We start from the raw sequence: 14,219 nt of genomic DNA, 5'->3' as shown, positions 1-14,219 counted from the left end.
TCGGAAGAGAACAAGGTAAGTAACTGCTAACCCTAATTTTATATATTTCTTTACGTGAAAAGGTCACGACGCAGTCTCCAGTTTGTATATTGGAAAAAGATCCAAGAGGGACTGTCAGTGGAACTAATGGAGAAAGCCTGTCATATGTATGCACCTACAGGAAACAGAAAACACCAGAAAAATCAATAATAGAAACAGGAAACGACAAAGATTTAGATAGAGAAAAGACCATGACCCCTTGATAACATCAAATCAAGCTCGACAATACGAAATCAAATATGGAAATACCTCAACGTCATCTCCTGTTACTTTGAGTATTTCTTGAACTAGAGGCACAACAGCTGGATCCCCACATAAATGTAGTTCATCAGCCGCTATTCCAAGCAGAGCACGAGTAAATGAAAAGCCCCTTGTTTTACATCCTACCATCTGAAATGAGGAAAGTGTTCATTAGTAAGATAATATCGTAAGTTCTCTTTCTCCAGGTTAAGGAGTAACAAAGAGACTAACCTGAATTTCATCAACGATGGCGCAATCATACACTGAAGTTACATCAGCCATTTCAACTGTGACAGCTTTGTGTTTTGCCCCTTCAACTAACTCTTTCTCTTGTCCCGTGATCAAATCACATGGAACCATTGCCTTGTTTAATCGTTTGGCTACCTCCCATGCCAACAATCTCAAAGGACCACAATATATGCCTACAAGTAAAACATTTTTAAGTATTTTTTGCAAGATTGACTCATGTATTCTTGTTCTTAAGATATGGCTTACAATTAACTGATCATCATCAGAAGAATTAGGCCAAAAGTTAGGACACATTCTGGGAAAATAAAACTTCGATCGAAGAGAAGCAAATGAAAGGCTTTCACAAAAATTCTCGTTCAACAATGAAGTTTGAGGACAGACCTGAAGAACTCCGCTCGAGTTGCTTAAGAGCTTGATATGTTTTCCCACTATTTGTTGGGCCGACATGCAGAATGACCTTGCGGTTCTTCTTTCTAGCGACTGGGTACCACAAATGAGGGCAGCTGAAAAATTGAACATTATCACATAGCTACACCGTGAATTCCCGTATTAACATCTCCAGATAAGAAATCATAAGCATGCTATAGCTGTGTCTAAATGGAAATCATATTTCTTCGCAAACATATAACAATCGAACCATAAGTAAAATCGGGATTCAAAGGAACTTATTAAAAGCCGCAACATTGAACTTCAGTTTCCTATGCCATTCTGAATATTCATATCCAATCAAGAAGTTATGCTCTTACGTGAGATCAGTGTAATCAAATTTCGAGGTGGTTCCAGAGCCCGTGAAATCAAAATTGGTGAAACCCGAGATCTTGCTCAATTGCCTTATCATAACTCTTAATCTCGAAGAGTCTCCAAACCCGGGCTCCATATGAAACCGCCATAGCCCTCCTTTATCTGCTGAAGAATAAAGCACACAAGACCATCACGAAACTAATCAAAACAACAATACGAAACTTCACGTAACTACAAGAAAGCGCCATCCTTCTCATTGTAATTCATCAGTATGTTCTCTAATAGGTGGACAATGAAAGCCGAGAGAAGCTGCAGAGCCCACAAAGCAACGATCATAGAAGTAACATCCAGCGCGAAATGTTGATTTTGAAGATGGAACATTGAAATTCTTAACAGAAACAAGGGAAGGTGCTCATTTCTTCGAATTCTACAATCACGGATAATCCCTGGCCGATTCGAAGCAAGTTTTGACAAATTTTCCAGTAGTTTCTAGGAAACAAAACCAGAATGGAAAACAGAAAAAGGGTCTCGATGCTCTAACCTTCAACGATTCTAGAAATCCCAAAAGCTGTAGCCTTTCGGAGCCGAAGCACAGAGCATGCCATTGATTTTGTTCAAATCAAGTGCAGAATCGATTAATCATGAAAAAATAATTTGTTCAGTCACTTGGAAACGCCGGAAGGATAAGAAAAAGATGATGACTTAAGAGAAAAATAAGCGAAATTCCATAATTAGAAGAGAAATCGAAGGACGACGTTCAAGTGATGGTAGAATCGCTGACTGCCATTGTTAGACCTTATTCTTCTCAGCGGTCGGCGAGATTGCTTTGCTTGTGGAACTAAGGGAGAATTTCTAAACAAACCCTAATCGTTATAGTATTTTCTCGTTTAACCCCGTAGTTTTAAAATCTTTCAATTGCATCCCCAATTCTTCTTTAAGCCCATGTGAAGGACCTTGCTTAAATAGGCCCATTTCTAAGCCCATCTCATATCTTCGTATACCCAAAATACCCCTGGTTATATCCATAATTACTCGATCGCCATTTTCTTCTGTAGAGAGCAAAGGCAAAAAAGAAACAAATACACTTCTTGTTCGACAAGTCGCCTCATTCTCATATTAATCTCACAGTAACGTGATTTGTTCCTTCTGCCCGGCGCCGGAGAAGAGATCGGAAGCGAAATTGAAGAAATCGACCGCCGGAGAAATCTACGACGGATCTGTAGCAGAGACATAAGATGGAGTGCGTGTTTGGTCTCGTCGGGAACGGGTTCGCCATCGTTGTGGCCGACACATCTGCTGTTCACAGCATCCTCGTCCACAAGAACAACGAGGACAAGATCATGAAACTCGACTCTCACAAGCTCGTAGCCGCCAGTGGGGAGCCCGGCGACCGGTAAACTCCTCCGCCGATCTCCCTAGACGTGTGTTTTTTTAGTGATTCAGAGTATAGACTGATTGTGCATTTTGGGATTTTTTTTAGGGTTCAGTTTACGGAGTATATTCAGAAGAATGTGGCGTTATACCAGTTCCGAAATGGGATCCCGTTGACTACTGCCGCCGCTGCGAATTTCACTCGCGGAGAGCTCGCCACCGCTTTGAGGAAGGTGAGTTTCTTCTCTGGCTCCATTGCTAAGGTTTTACCTTGGAAGTTTTGTGGGTGATTAAGGTTTGTGTGATTTGCCGGCGTGAAATTATGTTGAATTTGTGGCATTTCTGATGATGATGGATCTAACTGTAGCTATTTTAGGTGATTCTGGTTGTACCGTCGATGGTGATCTTGAATTTGGAAGTCCTGTTAGATTAGATTTCCTTTGTCCCATACAGTTTTAAAAAGGCATTTCTATGGGAGATTGCTGCAGATTGCATTGAAGTGTTATATGGTCACACTGCAGTTTTGACAGTATCATATGCGGTGTGATGTACACAACTCATGGCTTCCTTCATTCACTTCCTGTTGTGTCCGGCAGTTAAATTTTTTGTTTCAAGCGATTTCCAGATTGTTATTGATATATTTTTTATTGAACTCAAACTGGGTTTGTGTTCATCATTGAAGCAATTGGGTTAACCTCAAGCAATTATAAGCAATTTTTGGATATGCAGTGTGCCTAAAAAGGGAAATTTAATTTACAGAGTTAAGTGTGCTGAAGTCTAGGCTCATCTCATCGGTTTGTCGAATAGGTGACTTTGCTGCGAATTCTTAAAACCTTGCCTCCTTTTTTCAGCCGAATGAAATCACTGCAGCAGTCACATGAGTTTCTTTTTGAATTGGTTGAAGTCAAATGATTTTCAGCTGCTTATTTTTCATTCTGTTTGAATCTCGATGCATATTTTGGTGTAAAAGTCAGAACTTGGATTGAAACTAACGGGTTCAGATCATCAACTAAGGTGAATACTTGCGATTCATCGTAAATTGATAATAGAATTTTTCAATACTAGGATGTGTTGGATTACACTCTCCTTCTGCACTGACGGGTTTGTTGTCGTTTTCCCTTTCTTTTAAAGGAGTTGAAAACACAGTCGCGTATTTGTGTTGTAAATAGCCATTAAATGATTGTTATTAGGAACTGTCCCATTTTAATTTTTGTTATTTTCTCATAGGTTGTGAAAATGAGTAACTATTTTTTTTTTGGATGGTTTGTACAGAATCCGTATTTCGTGAACATACTGATGGCAGGGTACGACAAAGAGACAGGGCCGTCACTCTACTACATCGACTACATTGCAACCCTTCACAAGGTGGACAAGGGAGCGTTTGGGTACGGCTCCTATTTCTCCCTCTCCACGATGGACCGACACTTCAGGAGCGATATGACCTTGGAAGAAGCAATAGAGCTGGTCGACATGTGCATTCTGGAGATCAAGTCTAGGCTCGTTGTTGCACCCCCTAACTTTGTTATCAAGATAGTTGACGAGTCCGGAGCTCGCGAGTACGCCTGGCGCCAGTCAGTTAAGAACGTGACTACCTCCACTGTCTAAGTTGTTTGTCCTCGGGTTCATACCCTTATGTGTTACCCCGAAACTTTTCGATTCTGTTCGGGAACTCTTATGGAAAACGTTACAAGCTCTGGTCTTGAACTTTGATATTGCCATTGTTTCAACTTTGGGGAAATCGGAAAAAAGATCAGGATTAGGTAACAAAAAGTCAGGGTAAAAGAGGAATATGTATGTATATGCCGAAGGCCGCCATTGCTGACAGACCCCAGAAGTTGATGATGGTGGGGGGTTTTGTTGCAGCGGATAGCATCAAGGATCCTGGTACTATTGATTGCGGGGGTGGTGGCGGTGGTGATTGGACGGCTGATTCCGATGAAGCCACCGCTATTTCGGGCGGTAAGCCAGCGGATGGAGAAGATGAGGTCGAAACTCCGCCGTTTCCTACACCATTGACGAACACAAAAAAAGTCAAACTTTTTAATTTCATGATCAAAATATGGGTAATGCTTACAATTTTCATCGGAGATTTCATCAAATACAGAAAAAATAAATAAAGAGTTTGGTAAATTCCATGTGGTTGTATCATCCAGAAGTGTTTGATTTATAGAGCGAGGAAATGTTGGCTGCAGGAATGAATTTTCCAATTCGATCAAAATAAACTAAATTTGATTTTGCATGTTCCGGTTTGCTTATTGGTATCAAATCCTCTGGTTCCATTCTAAGATTTTTGTAAAGCCCTAGTTTGTTCAATATATTGGCAAATACACGAACGACCATGATCCATTATCCTACGTACAGCTCCTGTATCTATGATCGATCAAACAACGTGACTCACCGGAAACTGAAGGAGTTGTGAATTGTAAGCTCTGAAGCGGCGGAAGCTCCGGCGACTCTGCAACGCACATAAACCCCGCAATTTCACATCTACGATTCGTTTCGATTCAAGAGAATCCGATCGATCGTTGGGGAAAACATAACTCAAAAGTGCGGTAATGGAAAGATCGTGAACCTGATGACGAGCAGAGTGATTCCAGAGATTCGTCGGAGCTCCCATCGTTGCAGATCTGCGAGAGAGAAAGGACTCTGGATCTATCCAACGGAAAGCCAAGGATCATTGGCTCACGGAGTAGGTAACAGAGGCAGTTTCCGCCGCCGGTGTCAATGGATGCGGCGAAAATCGAGCAGCACTGAAAACTCGCCGTCTCCGTCAGGTTGTTCGGCGGTGCAGCGACGAAGGGAAGGCATGGAGAGAACAGAACCAGCTCGTCCGTACAGCTCAGACTCGGCGGCGGAGGCGGAAGCTGCGCCACGGAGGAGGAAAGGACGGTGAGGAATAAGAAGACGGCGGTGCTTGTGACGGACATGGCGGTCATATTTTCCGGTGGTCAAGAGTTTGTTTTGTTTCTGTTGGAGAGAGGTTAGTTATGGTTTTGTACATCGCAGCGCCAAACGTAACAAATAACAGTGGCGGGAAAAAGTGTTCGCTGGTTCAGTTATGAATTGACGCAACTGCCCCTAAAGATTTCATCTGCGTCAGCAGTGTCAAAATTACAAAGGAAATTGATATTTTTGCTTTTATAATGAAAGAAAAAAGCAAAACACCCGAATAATGGCTTTAAATCATGTTACAATCCAATTCAAAATAATAATAATAATAATAACAACGTATACACATATGCTTTTTCAATGAACAATCACCCAAATAAATGACAAATAAATCTCGTCTACAACAATACCAATCATAATTCATAAAATGGACCACACACCACAAATAATCTCGCAAAAGGGAAAAAAAAGAAAGAAATCAGAAGTATTTAAGAGCAAGGAGGCCGAGGACGAAGAAGAGAAGAGAGGGGCTGTAAGAGGAGCGGAAGGCGGCGGAGGAGGAAGGAGTTAGAGAAGGCCGGCTGCTTCCACCGACATCGGAGTTCGGAGCTCCGCCGTCTACAGTGGCCGGAGACGGTGGCTGAAGAACAGGCGTGGTGGAATCGGTTTGCGGCGGCTGAGCTGCAGGCGTCGGCTCAGGAACAACCGCTGGAGACGGCGACATGGCCGGTCCAGACGAAGCAGGCCCTGCTCCAAAAAATACATACATATATAAACATATATAACCTGAAAATCATCAGAAATCTACAACAATGTAATCAGTTGTGGCGTTTTTACCAGGAGCAGCAGCTGGAGAAATGTTTGCTGCAAAACAAAAGATCATACACATTAGATCATACACAAATTTATACTAGGGATGGGGATTCCGGTTAGAGAATTTGGTTCCGAACCGAAATCGACCAGAATCAAACTGAACCGAATAACCATCGATACAAATTTGGTACAATTTTTGTAGAACCGAATAAGTAATTCTCAAATCGAACCGAATTCGATAAATATCGAACAAAACCCCAAATTATACGCAATTATGTATGAATATATCAGTAAATATCAAGTTTCAGTCTTATTTGGTACTTAGTAAAAAACAAAATTGAATCAAATTGAACCGAACGATTAACATTCGGTTCCAGTTTGGTATAATTATTATAGAACCAAATAAACCATTTTCGAACCGAACCGAACAAATACCAAACTGAAACCTAATATAAATATTATATATATATATATCTAGAGAGAGAGAGAGAGAGAGAGAGATTGCCTTTGCATTGGAGAGGGACACTAGGCATGTTACAGGAGCGGGGAAGAGAGACCGCGGTGGTACGGTTGATCGGAATTTGGAAGGGAATATTTCCGGTGACGATGAGACACAAACATCCCATCCCTCCGGTGGTCAGAGACCTCAGCGAGTTGCAGCAATCAGACGAAGGCGAACTCACATTGCCGTTGCCGCTCGTCAGGAAGCTCATACATGGTCCTACAGTGTTCATCATCGTCGGCGTGCATTGGCTCCCAGGCTGTTGCCCGTTAGCCATCGCTGACATCATCGCCACGAGGGCTACCACGATGATCTTAGACATCGTTCTTGGCTCGGGCTCGGTCGTTGTTTCAGCGTATATGTGTGTACTATCTGTGTATGTGTGTTGTGTTGTGTTGTGAGGAGGTTGAACAAGTGAGGTTCGGTTTTTATAGATGGGAGGGAAAAGAGGGAGGGCTTAGTTCAACCACTATAACTGACTATGTAGTCAGAGCCGAGTTGGCGGTGACCGGCCAATAGATAGCAGACACGTGTCGGGTCGAAAGGGATTAGGAAGCGGTAGATACATGTCTGTTACCAAACATATGCACAAAGCCCAACTACTCTTCCAAGGTAGTTATGTTCTGTAATTGAGCAGAGCTTCTGAACAAAAGACTGCAAAACCTAATCCACATCCTTCTAACATCTATCTCTTCACTCACTATTTTTCAGACATGGAATTTATTAGATTCTTCAAGAATCCATATATCTTACATTCAAACAACCGAATACACACATAAATTAGATATGCTAACCGATATAAACTAGTAGTGAAAATGATTTAAACTGATAAACTGATAGCTTTCTGAGAACTTTTTTTCCATTTTTTTTCTTATCATGGTAATGATGGGGAAAAAAAAAATCAACCATACAATTCAATTTCAAGTCTCATGATCTTTCAACTGGGAATGCTAAAAAAAATGGCTCCAAAATCTCGGAATTGTGAAAGAGAATGCTCAAAGGGAAATTTTTTTCTCCAACAAAATAAAAAAAAAAGTCTCAAACTTTAATATTTTAATGTATGAAAAGCAAAATCTACTCTTAGTAACAATTAGCAACCTTCAAAAAGAGACCTTTTTTTTTTTTGTAAATCTTTAAAGTAGTTCACCCACCTAAGCCGACATCAAGACCACCGAACCAAAAACAAACGTAATCAAAATGTTTCCAAAAGTCTCCGTGTCTAAACTAGTGGAAGTGAAACGTGTTTGAACAGATTAAGTATCACGATTTCATAGAAACTGTCGGAAAAGTAGGAGAGAGTTGGTCACCCGTATTGAGCCACACCCTTCTCTTCGCCATATTTCCCGGCCTCACTTCCCTCGTTTATATATAACCCTTTCGACTCTCAGAGACCATATTCCATCAAACACAATCACAAACAACCAAATTTTCGGAAAACATCCTAAAAACATGAAGATGGAGATGGGTTTTGCGTTTCTTACGGTTTTGGCTGTGATGTTGTTTTCGACGGCCTCTGCTCAGTCGTCGAGTTGCACCAATGTGTTGATCAGCATGTCTCCATGTCTCAACTACATCACGGGAAACTCCTCGACCCCTTCTCAGCAATGCTGCAGTCAGTTGGGTAACGTTGTCAGCTCTTCCCCTGAGTGTTTGTGTCAGGTCCTGAACGGCGGAGGCTCACAGCTCGGGATCAATGTTAACCAGACTCAGGCTCTGGGTTTGCCCCGAGCTTGCAATGTTCAAACTCCTCCTGTCAGCAGCTGCAACGGTAACAACTGCTTTTGAAATCATTTCATTAGATTAAGACATTCTTCTGATTCGATTCTTGCAATCTTACACCTAAATTTTGCAGGAGGTTCTTCAGCTGGTTCTCCTGCAGGATCACCAAACACTTCAGGTAAATATGGATTAACAGATGGAGAAAAAAAAGGCATGGATATCAATAATCTCTCCTAGGTCTAATGCACTGATGATTCCGATAATAATGCAGGAACAGAAAATAGACCAGGAAATGGATCAAAAACTGTTCCATCAGGGGAAGGAGGGAGTTCATCATCTGACGGAAGCTCTACCAAGCTCTCATTCTCTCTTCTGGCGTTCCTGTCTGTGGCTTCCTGTGTTGCAATCTTCTCAGCATAAAGATTTTCTCTCTACACGCTCCTCAAAGCTATGAAGCTTTTTTCGTTACTACATTTCATTCTTTATTTTCCGTTATTGATTCGTGATGGATTTTGATTTCGTGGGATGCATTTTATTCTCTATATACCCCTACTTTCAGGATGATATTGGTTTTTAGTGATGGAGAGCCTATCAACTCTCTTCACCTTTTGCAATAAAAGTTTCTTTCTGAGTACATGATTGAGAAAATGAGCAATGACTTTATAAGATAAGTTAACAGCTAAAGGACTCATATCAGCAAAAAAAAGAACCTATAGAACATAACGGACTCTATGAACTAAAGAATTTAAGTTTACTATGGGAAGAACCAACCTTCAATGGCTGTATCCAATCTGAAAAAGACAACAGAAGGTTGAAAGTATCCCTGTCTGCTTTGCAAAATGTACCATTTCCACTCCAACGCCTGATTCAGAGAGCAAGGCATATTAGTTAGATGGCATAATACCATAAAGAATAAAAACAATTGAATTATGATATCAAACCAAAGATATAATGGGAAACCGATACTTCATCTCCTTGTCTCCATGAAACCGCTTGTGGATTTACAAACCATCATCTAGAACACAAATCAAACACTTGAAATAATAATGGGTTTTGTTTGCAGACAACAATATGATACCAAACAAGCTTACCTGCTCAAATCATCCGATGACAAGAACCTTGGATCGAGCTTCAGGGCAGAACCTTTGGGGAAACCTCTCAGAATCACATGGGTTAAATAATGTAACATTTTCACAGTTGCAGCTGAATGAAAACTTAGCAGAACTGGCACAGCAGAAGAAAACATAACTGTGATGTTACATCTGCAGAAATCCAACCTGCCACATGAAGGGGATTGTGAAATTTGTGTTCTCTAACTTTTAAGCCCATGCCATTCTTTCCAACATGTGAATTTTTCAAGCCTCCAAACCATGTGAAGATTTTTCAAGTTATTACACATCATCACATGCTCTAACTCTGTCCTTTGTTACAGCATTGAACAAGAGACTGCCTCTTTGTCAGGATTGCAGAGGATGCCATTCTCGCAGTAACACAGCAAGTGTATTATGAATATCCACCACTTGAATCGACCAAAAGTAATAGGCTAACACTCTTATGCTGATGATCGGTTTGAGTTCCTCGTAATAGACAACATAATCACATTACTGCGTCACAACCATGTTCACTATAAGTGTCATTGATGTTAGGTTGAAGTTACAAAAAGGTATAGGTGTTATTGGGTCAATAAAAATATTAGGAACGTGACCGAGACCGGACAAATTCTTCCAGCTTTTCCCAGACTTCCAATGCAGCAGCCCTGTCTTGGTGCCGCTTGTTCTTGCTAATCTGATCGGTTCAAAAGATATGGAAGGTTACAGAATGATAACTTAAACATTACAGCAGATTAAAAGGCATAGAATCTCTCACCGAGATTATCTTTACATTCCACTGTTTCACTGTCTTCGCCGATTCAATACTGTCATCTTCAAATCGCAAGAAAAATCCAAGGACTGCAAAGAAAAGAAGCAAATAGTTAATCGAAAGCTAGCTCTCTGATTCAGAAACTCTAAAACCCAACAAACCAAATCTCAAGGCTGGCTACTACAAACCCAAAATTCAATCCCAGGACTAACAATGGTTGGAACCATTTGACTTACTCCTGTTAAATATCTCAACATGATCCTTAAAAGGCCAGTCCTTGAACTGCCATTCCTTCCCCAACACGAAAACGGCTACGACCCGATCCCAATCATCCTGTTTCAAAGCAGATGGCTTGTCCCTAACCTCATAAGCTGTCACAACCTTCTCCCTGTCCCTACTGAACTTCTTCTGGACCGTAATACAATCCGGTTTTGGTCCCTTCATCTGCTTTGCCTTCACATCAGTGGGTATAAAAACACCATCTTCAAGAAACTCCTTCACATTGTATATGGTGATCAATGTCTGGAAAGCACTCGGCACCAGAATTATCGGCACACCTTCTCCAATCTTCCCAGATTTGAGGTGAAGCTTCGGCTTAGGGTTGGCTTCACACCCAGAATCATCTCCACCTCCACCAAAGCCTACAATACCCCTCTCCTCCGCACCCATCAATCTACTCTTCGCCACCAATCCGTCTTTCCTCTGCTGCGACTCAATCCTCTGTCTCTCCTCCTCCCTCTTCGTCAAATTCACCAAAACGCTGTAAAAATCCCTGTTTTTGCACTGCAGAATCGCCTCCCGGCTCTTCAATGGCCGCTCGTTCGACCGAATCAATACGACATAATCAACATCCTCTCCCGTTTTACCGAAATCCTCAACCTCCATGTCCTCAATCGCATCCTCGCGGGAAACAAACGCGGAGTTATCCTGATCGGGTCGATACTCTTCGTTATGCTTCTGGCTCTGTGCGTTCTGCTGCTGGAGCAAGAGGAAGTCGATGGAATCCGAGGAAGCAACTCTTCCGGTGAGGTAATCGAGGAGGGGCTTCCGATCAGGCAGAGTAACAGCTGGAACGGCATTTTTGAAGGTGGATTGCATGTACTCGCCGTGCTTCAGATGCTGATTTTTCACGTAGTGGACCAGAGCCTCGAGCGTGTAGAGGCTGCCGGACTTCGACCGGTACGCCGTCTCTGACGCGCTCGGAAACGAGTACTCCGTCCCGAATCGGTACTCGTCGCCGACACGCTCGATTTTGTCCAGGTCTCCTCGGATTGTGAAGTCCCTCAGCACCGACAACGGATCCATCGTGTCTCACAGAAGAGAGAGAGAGAGAGAGAGAGAGAGAGAGAGAGAGATTGTTCTTCGAGATTTAGGGTTTAAAAACTATGGAGTTCAGGGTGAGATCCTGAACAAGAAGACGCTTCCCCGGAGGAGGGCCGGAGACGAAGACCGAAGGAGAGAACCAACAGTGAAGAGACGGTGGCTTCAAAACCGGGTCGGTCAGGAAAAAAATAGGACCGGTTTGGGTTTGGGTAAGGCCTAAAATTATAAACCTCCGTAATTAATATATGGGCCTTTTTATAATGGCCCAATTAAGCCCATCTAATATATGTAACAAGTTGACTGAATTTTTATTTTTTTTGTATGAATAAGTTGACTGAATTTGATGACATGTTATTAACAAATTTTGAATTTTTGTTATGTTTTTGCCGGTAATGAATTTTTGATATACACATGTAATGTAAATTAAAATTATATATCTTATTTATAAAATCCAGAAAGTGAACGAACCCAGTATTTTTATTTTATTTTTGAATCTGTCAAATTGAATTGGATTGGATCGGATTGTAACGAAAATATAACTGTTGAGGCTGACAACCCACCACGTGCACCTATCCATATATTAAGCTGACGAAAGGTTCTCTCTTTTGAGCGCATCAATGAAAATAATAATAATTTTTTAAATGTTTCATTTTTTATGGTATTTATTTTTCCTAGATAACGGTTTTCGTAATATTTTTATTTAAAGCATTTGCCACTTCTGATTTATTTTATTTAATATTTTTTCCCATGGTTTATTTATTTAACTTGGTGCGTATATACTCAAAAGCCATTCAGATGCATTGTTTTACACACATATATGATATATATATATATATATACATATAACAAAAAGAAACCATAGGCTGAAGGTCTATAATAATTTATTTCACTGCGTAAAAACTTAAAATATAGCTCTTTTGTACATATGAATATATATGTATATTATTATTTTTAAAAATCGAGGAATATGAGAAAAATGGAGAAAGGGTCGCTAATAATAATAATAATAACAATAATAATAATTCAGCCGAACGAAAGTAGGCCCACGAAGCTAGCAAAGCCCCAACTTTGATGACTCAGCAGGGGCCCCACGTGCGGCGCGGTGATTGGTAGCAACACATGGTGGGCCCTAAGAAGTGTTTATAGGTACCAGGTGAAGAAATAGTGATGGTAATAATGATGATGATGATGATGATCCCTTATCATTGTGCATACTTCGTATATATGCGTATTTCTAAAAATTGTTCCACATATTCTTCATTTCATAATTTTTAAAATACAATCTACGGAAATTATTTATTTTTCTCGATTCTTCTTTTATTTTTGTTTATTTTCATATATAAAAAAGGGCGAATTTAATTGATTAATGTGTTTCGAAATTAATGCTCCTCTAATTAACACAAAAACTAAATTTTGTAATATTATGGTATCCGACAATTGATAGATGAACAATTATACTTATCCCCCTAAATTTTGTAATATTCCTAATTAATGGAGTCTAATGATTGGACCACCCTCACGATATTATGGTATGATGATTATACCTAAAATTCATTCAATACACAACTATCTATAATTCAATTTGACGTTTAACAACTGTCGAGATTGCATTTATATATGTTTATAACACGACAACACATAAACTCACATACGCATATATAATCACACGCATGCATGCATGCATTGCCATATTATATTTTCGTTTATATATAGGGCTATATATACATACACTAGCATGTGGCAAATTAGCTAGGTCTTTCACGGAAGAACCAAGGACGAAAATAATTTAGAACTCGGATATTCATTTTATTAGTTTACAAATTTAATCTATTAATCAATCGAACCAACAATCATTTATTGAGCATGAACAAAAAATAGTTTTGTGACCAATACACCAAAAAAAAACACGAAGATTTCAAATTTTTTAGACGTTTTAAAAATAATTTTTCATACGTTAATATGTTTTCACTTATTATTATATAATCATAATTAACCATCTTGAATCAGAAATCTAATTATAAGGTCATATGTATAAATGATTAGTTGGGGATTTATTTATTTATTTATTTATTTATTTATTTAGTTATATGAGATATGGATTTTAGAAAACGAATGGGAGACATGTAGTTGGGAAACGAAGCATTTCCATATATGCAAAGGCAAGAGGTTGAACCCACCACCCAAATGCTCTCAAGGGACAAACATTGATTGCAATATATATAGACCAATCTGAAACTTGCCCCTTGTATGTTTGTATATATATATATATATATATATATATATATATATATATATATATATTTACATATTTAAAAGTCGACAACAAAATGATTGAGGGAGATCAAGCTTTGCAATATATGCGCCATCATGCATTTAATTATGTGAAGAATCTTCATGGGATCATGTGCACATCCTCCATGTAATCCTTTTTTTTTCAGATCTGCTGGATTCCCCCTCCCCCTTCCACTTCTAA

General features: G+C 40.0%; 7 protein-coding genes across 8 annotated transcripts in view; 2 read left to right on the top strand and 5 right to left on the bottom strand.

The window, feature by feature from the left end:
* LOC104808563 (DExH-box ATP-dependent RNA helicase DExH16, mitochondrial) overlaps positions 1-2,106 on the bottom strand; it is a 4,789-nt gene extending 2,683 nt beyond the window's left edge. The window contains exons 1-6 of one of the 2 annotated variants that reach the window (XM_010534265.1): positions 1,811-2,106; positions 1,275-1,434; positions 910-1,031; positions 511-701; positions 289-429; positions 32-154 (exon numbers count right to left, since the gene is read on the bottom strand). In XM_010534265.1, coding sequence (XP_010532567.1) covers positions 32-154; positions 289-429; positions 511-701; positions 910-1,031; positions 1,275-1,434; positions 1,811-1,874 — 801 coding nt within the window. In that variant the 5' untranslated portion in view covers positions 1,875-2,106. The remainder of the gene's footprint in view (positions 1-31; positions 155-288; positions 430-510; positions 702-909; positions 1,032-1,274; positions 1,435-1,810) is intronic. The other variant, XM_010534266.1, reaches the window with a different exon arrangement.
* Positions 2,107-2,341: 235 nt separating this feature from the next.
* LOC104808561 (proteasome subunit beta type-2-A-like) lies at positions 2,342-4,356 on the top strand. Its single transcript, XM_010534262.2, has 3 exons — positions 2,342-2,662; positions 2,750-2,873; positions 3,913-4,356. The coding sequence occupies exons 1-3, from the start codon at positions 2,505-2,507 to the stop codon at positions 4,243-4,245; spliced, it is 615 nt and encodes a 204-aa protein (XP_010532564.1). The 5' UTR covers positions 2,342-2,504; the 3' UTR covers positions 4,246-4,356.
* Positions 4,357-4,391: 35 nt separating this feature from the next.
* On the bottom strand, positions 4,392-5,741 carry LOC104808560. The gene is made up of 3 exons (XM_010534261.2): positions 5,213-5,741; positions 5,039-5,095; positions 4,392-4,644 (listed from the first exon to the last, which is right to left on the bottom strand). Exons 1-3 carry the CDS (start codon positions 5,574-5,576, stop codon positions 4,412-4,414), a joined length of 654 nt encoding a protein of 217 aa, XP_010532563.1. The 5' UTR covers positions 5,577-5,741; the 3' UTR covers positions 4,392-4,411.
* Positions 5,742-5,831: 90 nt separating this feature from the next.
* LOC104808555 (classical arabinogalactan protein 9) lies at positions 5,832-7,166 on the bottom strand. The gene is made up of 3 exons (XM_010534257.2): positions 6,848-7,166; positions 6,367-6,393; positions 5,832-6,276 (listed from the first exon to the last, which is right to left on the bottom strand). Exons 1-3 carry the CDS (start codon positions 7,164-7,166, stop codon positions 6,008-6,010), a joined length of 615 nt encoding a protein of 204 aa, XP_010532559.1. The 3' UTR covers positions 5,832-6,007.
* Positions 7,167-7,202: 36 nt separating this feature from the next.
* Positions 7,203-9,197, top strand: LOC104808556 (non-specific lipid-transfer protein-like protein At2g13820). Its single transcript, XM_010534258.2, has 3 exons — positions 7,203-8,612; positions 8,697-8,741; positions 8,835-9,197. Exons 1-3 carry the CDS (start codon positions 8,294-8,296, stop codon positions 8,981-8,983), a joined length of 513 nt encoding a protein of 170 aa, XP_010532560.1. The 5' UTR covers positions 7,203-8,293; the 3' UTR covers positions 8,984-9,197.
* Positions 8,512-9,964, bottom strand: LOC104808557. Its single transcript, XM_010534259.2, has 4 exons — positions 9,655-9,964; positions 9,335-9,425; positions 8,682-8,717; positions 8,512-8,604 (listed from the first exon to the last, which is right to left on the bottom strand). The coding sequence occupies exons 1-4, from the start codon at positions 9,807-9,809 to the stop codon at positions 8,584-8,586; spliced, it is 303 nt and encodes a 100-aa protein (XP_010532561.1). The 5' UTR covers positions 9,810-9,964; the 3' UTR covers positions 8,512-8,583.
* A 151-nt stretch (positions 9,965-10,115) lies between these two features.
* LOC104808559 (protein CDC73 homolog) lies at positions 10,116-11,915 on the bottom strand. Its single transcript, XM_010534260.1, has 3 exons — positions 10,660-11,915; positions 10,430-10,512; positions 10,116-10,348 (listed from the first exon to the last, which is right to left on the bottom strand). Exons 1-3 carry the CDS (start codon positions 11,726-11,728, stop codon positions 10,256-10,258), a joined length of 1,245 nt encoding a protein of 414 aa, XP_010532562.1. The 5' UTR covers positions 11,729-11,915; the 3' UTR covers positions 10,116-10,255.
* Between the last annotated feature and the right edge of the window lie 2,304 nt (positions 11,916-14,219).

The sequence above is a fragment of the Tarenaya hassleriana genome, unplaced genomic scaffold, assembly GCF_000463585.1.
Source record: "Tarenaya hassleriana unplaced genomic scaffold, ASM46358v1 Cleome15, whole genome shotgun sequence".
Taxonomy (NCBI): domain Eukaryota; kingdom Viridiplantae; phylum Streptophyta; class Magnoliopsida; order Brassicales; family Cleomaceae; genus Tarenaya; species Tarenaya hassleriana.
The sequence above is the reverse complement of the archived record's forward strand: the minus strand, read 5'-3'. Positions and strand labels throughout refer to the sequence as shown.